The sequence below is a fragment of the Rhincodon typus genome, chromosome 12 (assembly GCF_021869965.1).
Source record: "Rhincodon typus isolate 14 chromosome 12, sRhiTyp1.1, whole genome shotgun sequence".
NCBI lineage: Eukaryota > Metazoa > Chordata > Chondrichthyes > Orectolobiformes > Rhincodontidae > Rhincodon > Rhincodon typus.
In genome coordinates, this window is record NC_063343.1 from 39069681 (window position 1) to 39080582 (window position 10902).

The 10902-nt window shown below is 40.2% G+C and overlaps 1 protein-coding gene across 1 annotated transcript in view; it reads right to left on the reverse strand.

The window, feature by feature from the left end:
• myot (myotilin) overlaps positions 1 to 10902 on the reverse strand; it is a 51732-nt gene that overhangs the window by 15739 nt on the left and 25091 nt on the right. Inside the window, exon 4 of the mRNA XM_048603974.1 lies at positions 9048 to 9149. Within this exon, the coding sequence (XP_048459931.1) occupies positions 9048 to 9149 (102 nt within the window). The remainder of the gene's footprint in view (positions 1 to 9047; positions 9150 to 10902) is intronic.

The following is a 10902-nucleotide window of genomic DNA, read 5'->3' on the forward strand; positions in this document are numbered from 1 at the left end:
CCACTGAGCACCGAGACCTGTGTTGTCCATTTCCATCCATTCCCCAATGTGGAGACCCACCACACTGAACTTCACCTTCACTGTCCTCCCTGCCCCATGAACCCTGACATTACACCATAAGGGTGCCCACTCTGGTTTCCAAAGCTTCCCTTGTGGTGACCATGGCGGTGATCATGATATGTTTTTTGGTGCTGAGCAACATGGGGGCAAAAAGCTGAATTCACCAGCTATCATTCCATATTGAGAAGTCACAACATCGAGATTGATTAGTTCATTTGGAATACTGCATTCAATTCTGGCCTCCCTGCCATAGGAAGGATATTGTGAAACTTGAAAGGGTTCAGAAGAGATTTCCAAGGATGTTGCCAGGGTTGGAGAGTTTGAGCTATAGGGAGAGGCTGAATGGACTGGGGCTATTTTCTTTGGAGTGTCAGAGGCTGAGGGATGACCTTATTGAGATTTATAAAATCATCAGGGGCATGGATAGGGTAAATAGACAAGGCCTTTTCCCCAGAGTGGGGGAGGCCAAAACTGGAGGTCATAGGTTTAAGGTGAGAGGGGAAACTTTTTCATGCAGAAGTTGGTGTGTGTATGGAATGAGCTGCCAGGGGAAGTGGTGGAGGCTGGTACAATTACAACATTTAAAAGGCATCTCAATGGATATATGAATAGGAAGGGTTTAGAGAGATATGGGCCAAATGCTGGCAAATGGGACTAGATTAATTTAGGATATCTGGTTGGCATGGATGAGTTGGACTGGAGGGTCTGTTTCTGTGCTGTATATCTGTATGACTCTATGACTCTATTTGCTAAGATAGGGAAGTTGAATATTCATGTATTGTGCCATTAATAAGGTATTTAACAAGCTCTAAACCCCGCTAAGTAGCAACTTGCTGCTGCTTAGCCACACCATTTGCTAAAAACATAAAAGATGCAGCAAGATGCTCCTGACATTGGGTTAGACCTCGCCAGACTTCTTGCCCACTTATGCCACAAATGTCACCGTAGTTCATGTTGCTCGGATCTCATTAAAATTCTGCCCACAATTACTATTACACCAAATAGGACAAATTTTACAAAAAAGCAGAAACAACCTTGTAATTTCTACATCCTGCTATAATGGAGCGCTGACTCGGAACCTCATTTGATAACCAGGAGAAGAACCAAATGCTTTATCAGTCCTCCCACATTTGTCGAATGTCTGATGCTGCCTGGCCTGCTGTGTTCCTCTAGCTCCACACTGTGTTATCTCTTATTTATGTCGAACATTCATGTTGGTTTTGTTTAACAGGAATAAATTGTGTACATAGTGTTCTCACTGTTCTCCAACAACAGCAATTACAGTATTACTTTTGAACTGGCATCCCACAGCATATCACCGATAGCAACAGCAGTCATGGACAAATGTCGTGGCTATAGTTAGATTCCCCTAATGCAGTGCTGACATTATAACTTATGGCCAAGTATTTTGTTACGCATTGGAATGGGGACTATTATGGCCTGTGAAGTCATACTCAATGCTATTATAAAAAAATTAACAATGTATGTAGTTCCATTGATTTATAATGTGGAAAGCATTGTCTATTTTTCAGAACCATTTTACTGTCTTTAAATAAACAAGTTGGAGCTTTTGTAGTTTAATTCAACAGCAGTCCAAAGTTCTATCTACTTTACATTAAACTAGCCATTATCAGCTGCTAAACTCATAGTTGACACATCAAATGCCATGCTGGCTGTTTCAGAAATGGGAACATAGGAACAGGAGTCACCATTCGGCTGACTCGATTGTCCTATTCAATTAGGTTATGACTGATCTATACTATTGCTCCATCTACTTGGCTTCGTCTGGTAACCCTTAATACCTGAGCCCAGGAGTCTGCAACCTCAGCTCCAGAGCTGCTTGTGGCTCAACAGGGACTCGTTTGGCTCCCAATCTTGATTAATGAAACCCATTTTGATGGTAATTTTTGTAAGCTTTTATTGACAGTGTTTTGTGAGAAAGCATCATACAATTAATCTATTTTTAAATTAAAACCTTTAAGATGTTGTTGAAATGTGTCTCTGTTTGCTCATATTATTTGCATTTGTGTAAGAATATTTAGGCTCTTAAATTAGTTTTGACTGAATTTAAAAAGAAAGAACTTTCTGTCTAGCCTTGGTACTTAATTCCATGTTTTTTCTGATCTTTTTGCACAACTTTGAAAAATTTCTTTCAAGCACTTGTTTTTTACAATTGGAACACTATAGTAAGCTTGCAGTGGAGTTCTGTTTGACCACAACAGTCTGCACAGAGCACACTCAATGCACCAATGTGTAAATCCTTTGTCCTTTTCACAGCTGTGCCAAAAAGACAGCAAATGACCCTGCATCTATGAGGATAATTCTTACAGCATGTACCATTGGCTCAGTGTATAAATGTGATAGCTAACATCGTACTAAACTCGGAATGTCCTCGCATCAGTCCCCTGGCTAAGCTTAGTTAACTGATCTGACCTTTGACAGAATTATAACAGGCTAGGGAAAGGCAAAGTCAGGCAGATTGTTCATTTCTAATTGATAGCCAGCGACATCTGCGGGAAAGCACAGAGATAATTTTATGGAAATTAGTTCAGATAAGATTGTAAAGAATTAGTGAGGTGCAGAGTTGTTTATCCACACCCAGCAAATGAGAAAATTATAGAAGCATTTTTCATTCGGCAGTAAAACACAGTTAGATTTTCAGCTTGCTGTCTGGTTGTAAAACTGGCCAACTGCATGTGGAAAATTTACTCGAGTGTCTCTTCAGGGCTGCAGAGCCATCACATTGTGAGAATGGTTGTGTTTTACTGATGTCATTGATGGCTGCTGTCAGCTGTGGGCCACCAGATTGTGTGGAGATCAGTCACGATTCCTCTCCTTCTCTATCTGTCAGCTCACAAATCAAATTTAGCTTGATCCAAATATGTAAAAACATTTGAAATAAAAATTTTACATTATTGATGTTTAATAAAGAAGATAAATGTTCAAAAATTATCAGATTATCATACTATAATTATTTAATGATCAAATTATCAGAAGTATCATGATTAGGCACCCACTAACCAACAACATTCTGGATGGGCAATAAAATTGGAAAAATACAAGGCCAAATTAGGAAAACAGTTGTCGAACAAAACAAGTAGTTCACAGTGTGCTGTACCCCATTTCGTATCTCCACATTTAAGTATAATTTCCTAAATTTAGGTTATTTATAAGCAAATGTTTTATAACCCACAATTCTGTCTTGAAATTGTCAATTTATAAAATATATGCTTGCAAATATGATTATGAGATTAACATCATACATTGATGTCTTTTTGCTTTTGTTTATGTAGCCAAGTTGGAAGCAACTTTTGCCAAGCTCAATATATGACAACATTTCTGAAATTACAGAAATATCAAACAGATTGGAACATGGTACTATTGGTTACGTTCATGTGGACAAACACAATAATCTGAAAATTCCTGTACAATGAATAACAATTAGCTCTTTAGCATATTTTATAATGAAAGTATCATACCACAGCAAAGGGGACATGTAAGCTACCTGAAGCGAGGTCTCTGGCAACACTACTGGAAAACTGTTTGCTAGCGATGAATAATAACAGCTTGATATAATATTGATAGCTTCTTTTAGTGCTATGTGACAATGGAGATCTTGATACCCAATGACTACTATCTACATTTGCTATCTATATGGCAACAATTATGTGCTGTATAACTTTAGCACAACACAGTGTCACTCCAGTCTGCTCTTCCTGTAATTTAACACTCAAGCAAATCTTTATTAACAATTTATCTTGGCTTTCTAAGCAAAATATATATTAGTTTTATGGTGCCTTATTTATAACACTTAAATTTCATCCACTTGGTGGTGCTAGTTACCTTATTTTTGCCTTTTATCATTATTCCCCCATTTAATTGCATCACCTGGAAACAAAATAATATCTCAGGTTTAGTTTCTAGCTAAAGAAGGGAACTGGTTCATCACAAGGCTGTCTATAACCTGTGAAAGGTTTTAAATTAGGCAGAGTAAATGACGCAGTAATTATCCGTCATTCCAACTGACATCATCTCTAAGGGTGCTATCACTTGATGGCCAGAATGCCAAGCGGCCATTTTAATAAGTAATTCAGGATCCTATGATGGATGAAAGACCCCAATTGCAAGTTTGACAGATAACTGGGTGGAGCAAGAAGTGTAAATGCTCTTTTACCAAATGTAATGCAGAAAAGACACCAAAAAATTGCTTCACCCCATGCTTCACCTAAATATCTGGGCTGCTGCCTGTTGGGTTACTTTCACACTTGATTTCCTCCTAGACTTGCCTCAGGTAAGATCGGCAATCCTATATTACAGCAGCCTGGAGCCTAAGAGATGGAGCAGGATTCCTGCAGCTTGCCATAGACATGGTAATGAGGCCTTTCTCTGAATGGGCCAGGCTAGCCACACGAATGGACCTGTATGTGCAAAAATAGGCAGCATGATGGCTCAGTAGTTAGCACTGCTGCCTCACAGTGCCAGAGACCTGGGTTCGATTCCACCCTTGGGTGACTGTCAGACTTTGTATGAGTCTCCAGGGTATGTGTAGTGCCAGCACCTGAGCTGGTGTCTTGGAGCATCAGGTCAAGTGATAGGGCACCTTCACCAGTGATGTCTTGTTGCTCTTTTATCCCTTGTTGCTCTTTTTCTCCCTCTTAGCGCTGCTGTTCCTGTTCAGGAGGCATCTCTTGAGTATCCAGAAGCAGGATAGCAGAAGGCAAGGTTGCTGTGAAGGAAGGGGTTGGGTTGACAAGCAAGAAGTGGATAGTCATACCATCTGCAGCATAGTCATTATGCCAGTTAGCAAAATGCTGTAGAGGGCATTGCAACAAGACCTATGATGCTGAGGGACGGCATCACCTCCATAGGGTTCAGGATATGGAGGCCTCTTGTCTCCTGCCAGCTATGCTCACTCCATTCTGTTATGTGACATCATGTCTTGTGAGGAAGAGGGTAGAGTATCAGTGGTTGTGAAGAGCCGTGTTTGGATGTTGTGTCTGCTATAGCTGTACAGCTGACGATGCAGGGGAACAGTGAGAGTTGGGTGTCACGTTACTGCAATGGTAGCTATATGAGGGTGAAGTGGATGATCTGAAAGTAAGATGTCAATCCTGAATGCCAGAGAGTGTTGCTGGGAGAATGATGGGGAGAGCCATGCATTCAGCAGCATGAGAGGCTGGCAATATGATGGGTGGGAGATGTCATGTGAAGAAGATTGACCTCGTCAATAAGTGGTGGTAGTAAGACATCTTCTGACATTACTGCCATGTCCTTGGGTCCAAACTTTGGGAATGACTTTCCAACTCATGTGTTCCCACTCCTTTCTGGATCTGGTGCATGTGAGTATACAGGAGCTCCACATGGACCGTGAAACATCTCCTCATGCTCACTTGCTTCAATAACACCTCCAGTGCCACATCCATCAGTCTGGATCCCTCAGTCTGCCCTGGTTTTCAATTTACAAATTGCAGAAACCTTTTTGTGAAACATCCATTTAGGAGGCAGTGCCTTTAAGAAAGAGGAGCCTGTTTGCATCATGTAGTCTGCAGCAATGACGCTGGAGTCTCCTGTTGTATAGAGACCCCAGACATTAAGATGAAGAGGCACAGGAGGTACACTAATCAGCACTAAAATTATTCAAACACAGTTAGGAGATGAACTTTATGTCCTGTAAGACTCAACCTGAACTGATGTAGGTGCATCATAATTTGCAGCTCTCATGCCTAAAAAAAGACACAGATTAATTTTGTGCTCCAATTACCCCTTTTTGCCCACCAAATGAACAACATTACAGCAGTAACAAAGTAGAGCATAATACAAGCAAATGAGCCTTTCCCTTAAATTTCATTTCTGTACCAATTTTACAATCTCACAGCACTTTTCCTCATGTTGGAGTGATTTGGTTGCTGCATACTAAATATTACTGGATAAAGTACACTTTGGTGGGCAGGAGATTGTCCTGTTAAGATGGACAGTATTGGACCCCACAGAAGCAAAGTGAGAAAAATGTCAAACATAGCAGCTGCAAATGAGGTAAGCATGGATCTCTGTTGAGTTTCTGATTATATTTTAATCCTGTACTTCCATTGAGTGGATAATTGACTCTTATCAACTTCATTAATGAATTTTTTTTTGGCTAGGTGCACATGTGCAGCTGGAGTAAATGGCATAGAATTTCCAGGCACCAAATGGACCCCCTGCGGACTGCTCTCATGCGGATGAGGATGGCAGCTGCTTGGCATGGTAATCACATAACCTCGGTAATACAGATTGCCCTGTCTCTAGAGAACAGGATGTCTGTTCCATATCACTCTAGCCAGAAGTCAGTTTGTTCAAACGATTACCCTGAAATGGTGTTATGTCAGTTGTCAGGATACTGGAGGCTGATCTTCGAGATGAATTACTACCAGCAACCAGTTTGACAGTCAAAGAATGAAAGCACCTTCAATTCATGTAAGCACTTGGTCTTCTGAGGGGGGGCCATGGGATGACAGGCACGATGCCCCTGGGAGCCTGCAACCTGTCTAAAGCCAATATAAAAAATCCTATCTTGCTATCTCAGGTTGCCCTTGGGGGAAGTAATGATTTGTGCTTGCTCTGGTATGTATGGAATCCCCTGTAACATTTCATGTGCAAGTATAAATCACAGACTGACACATGACTAATATTGTTGTCTGGAAGGAGCTGGAGGCAAAGAATTTCAAGGCAGCAGTAACTTAGTCACAGGATAAGCTTTACTTGTCCTAGCAGTTGTCTGCAGGAGCTGAACTTTCTCTTACATCTTGCCGCTCCTCCACCCTCTAGGCACGGGGGAATTCCAAGCAGGATCACCATGATTCGGAGCATGGGCTCCTTGTTTAAGTGTTCGTGGGATAAACATAGTCTCCTTGTTGCAGATGCAGCCAAAGATCACAATGGTGCAAAAGATCCATCTGAAAACGAAATGATCCCTTGAAATGTTGCTGAAAATGCTGGTTGGTGAGTTGTCAAACTGTTGGTTGTTTTCTTTTTAGGCAGCTCCTTGAGAGATCAAGGGTAAATTTGTTCGCATTCCTCTTCGATTAATTTTGAGAAGGCTGATAAATGCAATGTGTGACTGACTGACAATGTGGGCCAGGTGGTTGTTGGAGAGTTGGATAGATGAAGTGTTTGAAGCTCTCTGTTCTCTCCGATGCTTCACTTTCACTTCTGCATGTGTCCCGACAAAGTCTTTTGGTGTATTCTCAAATGAATGCGTCAGCAAGGATGTTCATTCTGTTCAAGGATGCTTTGAAGACATCCCTAAAGTGTTCACCTGTAAATGTCCTTCCATGGCCAAGTTCAGGAAGCTGCTTTCAGGCACAAGGATGATGTGTTCCAGCCAGAGGAGTTAGTGTGGCCTGATTAGAACCCTGATGCTGGGCGTGTTGGTTTAAGAGAAGAAGCTGCCTTTGGACTACCTTTCGCCTGTTATACTAGATGATCTTGTGAAAGTATCATTGTTTCTCCAGTGCTTTGAGGTGCAGCTGTACATTGTCCAAGCCTCTGAAACAAAGAGGAGCAGAGGACATTGGCTGCTCACTTAACCACGATCTTAGTCTCAGATTTGAGATCCCTGATCCTAAAATGCTGTTTTCCACAGTCAGCTGAAGGTTAAGCTGGCACATTGGAGACAACAATGAATTTCATTGACCAAGTCTGCCTTTGTCAAGAGGAGGTTCCCAGGAGATGGAAAATGGTCTACCATTTCCAGGACCTCACCGTTGATCTCAATCAAAGTGTGAGGGGTTATGTTGTGGGACCTAGTTGGAAAAGGTTCTTTGTTTTTTGGATGTTCAATGAAAGGCCCGTTTTCTCGTAGGTCTCGCAAAATGAGTTGACAATGACTTGACCTCAAAAATATCATCAGATCTAGAACTGAGTTTGAAGTGATTTCGGTTTGGATTGAAGGCACTGTAGGTTAAACAGTTTCCTGTCTGCTTTTAAAATTTATCTCCACGATGGTGGATAGTTTATTGGAAGTGATGTAGAGTATTGCAGCAAAGAAAATGGAGAAGAGTTTTATGTAAATGTTGTTAGTATTACAGGGCCACAATTTACATACATTTATTAGACTCCTGTCAGTTTTGATTTGAAATACTTGCTGCATATATTGAGGCCCTTCAAGATCAGGCTAGGCTATCCTCTTGCATAATTTCAGTACAAACTCTATTTTCTTGTTGGTTCCACTCTGGTCACATTATACATACACAATAACACAGGCATGTACCTATATACACAGGTAAAGGTACCCACACACACACACACACACACACATAACCACAGTAATCAGAACATGGGGCAGATCATTTAGGACTAAAACTGAGGAGGCATTTTTTCAGCTTGAGGGTAATGAATCTGCCCCAAACATGGCTCAGTCACTGACAATATTCAAGGCAGAGGTTGATAGACTTCTTCGTATTAAAAACATTAAGGGCGTAGTACAGGAAAATGGTGTTGAAATAGAACATCAGCCAAGACCTAATTCAACGGCAGAGCAGGTTTAAACAGCTGAATGACCTACTCCTGATCTTATTTCTTAGATTGTGTTCTTATGCACGTTACATGCACATTTGAATACAGCACACGCATCTGCACTTTTGCACATGTTCTCACACACACATACACAAACACAATCGCAGATGCTGCCAATATTTCAAGAAGATATATGTTAAATTTAAAATGTATTTACAGTATCTGTAAAGTCATTAATTTCCATGTATGCCTGTCAATAAATCACCTGAACATATTAATCTTATCTCTAATTATTTTTAATAAATTTAAACACAAATAAATGTATTGACTAAGTATCCAAAACTAACCATCTTCAAGCAGTAATTATCTATATCACCTGTTTTTGTGTCAACAAACTGGGAATGATTCCTATATTAATTCCATAAAAATGTAACACTTTTATATTCTAACCAAAATAAAACCTCACATGTAAGAGTAAGTCATAATTCAATTACCTGATTAATCTGCTCATTTTCCATCTTTTGAAGTTCAAGCACAGAAGCAGCGTTCTCCACTCCCAGTAATCTGCGTGCCATCTTTTGCTCATAGGTTAATCGCTAGAATGAAGAGAAATTTGCGTTGTATTTCAATGCGAAGAACAATTCTTGCTTTTAGAAATTCTAAAATCAAATATAACTTCCTAAAGTAAGGCTCACCAGAACTGAGTTATCCTGTTAAAAACGAAGTTTGCATTACCGAAAACCTTTCTAACCAGCATGTAAAAAATGCATTCATGGAACTTCCTCAAAATAAATTAAACCATTGTTAATTCTTTAACAAAGTTGGTGTGTTTGGCAGTCACTAGCAGAGTATTCTGTTTTTAACTTCTGTTTTAGGCTTCTAATCCAGTTTATGTGGTCAGCAAAGGGGTTGCAAACATTGCTGATCTCGTGGAAAACTGCCTCAAAATCCTTTGTGTTAAGCAGTTTTTCCAACAATCACAAAGACAAAACAGGCAGGAGCTGCCTGCAGAGTTTTGCGAATCCATGGAATTCTCCACCACAGATGCTCAATCCCTGAGCATGTTCAAGACAGTGATCAAACATTTCTGGAGACTAATAACTAAGGGATAAGAATATAGCATGGGAGAGTGGCACTGAGGTAGATGATGAGCCGTAATCTAATTGAATGGTGAAGCAGGCTTCATGTGCTGAATGGCCTTCTCCTGTTCCTACATCAGCTATACTTGTCACATGCATTTGGGAAGAGGTGCAAACAGCGAGAAACTGAGAGGAAACAATTTAAATTTGTGCAAACAGTGAAACCTTAATTTACTCACAACAAATTGTTTCAACACAGTTCACTCAGAATTGCAAGGAAATTCATCCTTGGGGAGAGGGGGGCAAAAAATCTTTCACATTGTAATAAAGGGATAGTTTCATGCATGAATGAAAATATGAAACTAGTCATCTAGTCCACGTTGGTACTACTTTCCGCATGAAAGATTGAAGAAAGATTACATTTCTGTATGAAATTATTTTAATTGGTGATGTACATAGAATGCATTTTTACCAAGTTCTGAAAAATTTGTAAATCAGAGTTCAGAAGCAAGTTATCACCTCTGTTGTAACATATGAAGGAAAGTAATTGTGTTGGGCTGGCTTTATTAGTACAAGACATAATAAGTACAAGAGCAAGAAATGATCCAGGATGGCATAATGTTGAATGCTTATGCGTGGAATTCAGAAATTACAAGGAGAAGAAGACACTGGGGGAGTAGGCTCCCTAGCAGTTGCTGTTCCGAAGGACAGAGAATAAATCAGAAGATAATGAAGGCATGTAAAATGGGTGACTTTAACCTTCATGTACATTGGAAAAATCAAATTGGCAAAGGCAGCCACGAGGAAGAATTCATTGAGTGTATTTGAGATTGTTTTCTAAAACAATATGCTGTGGCTCTACCAACGGATCAGGCTCTTTGGGATCTGGTAATGTGTCATAGGGAAGGTTTAGTAAATGATCTCAGTGTATAAGATCCCTTAGGTAACATTGGCCATAATACAGTAGGATTTAGCATTCAGTTTGAGAGTGAGAAACTTGGTCAGAAATATCTTTGCTAAACCTAAGTCAGGGTAATTACATCAGGATCAGGGCAGAGTTGGCAGAATAAATAGGGAAAGGAGTTTAGCAGAAAAGGATATTGAGGAACAATGGTATGTGTATAAGAAAATAATTAGTGAATCACAGCAAAGATATATCCCGCTGAAGAAGAAGGATTTTCCATTTAGGAGCTCTGCAACCTTCCAGACTCAATATTGAGTTTACAAGGTGCAGGGCTGGATGAACACAGCAGGCCAAGCAGCATCATAG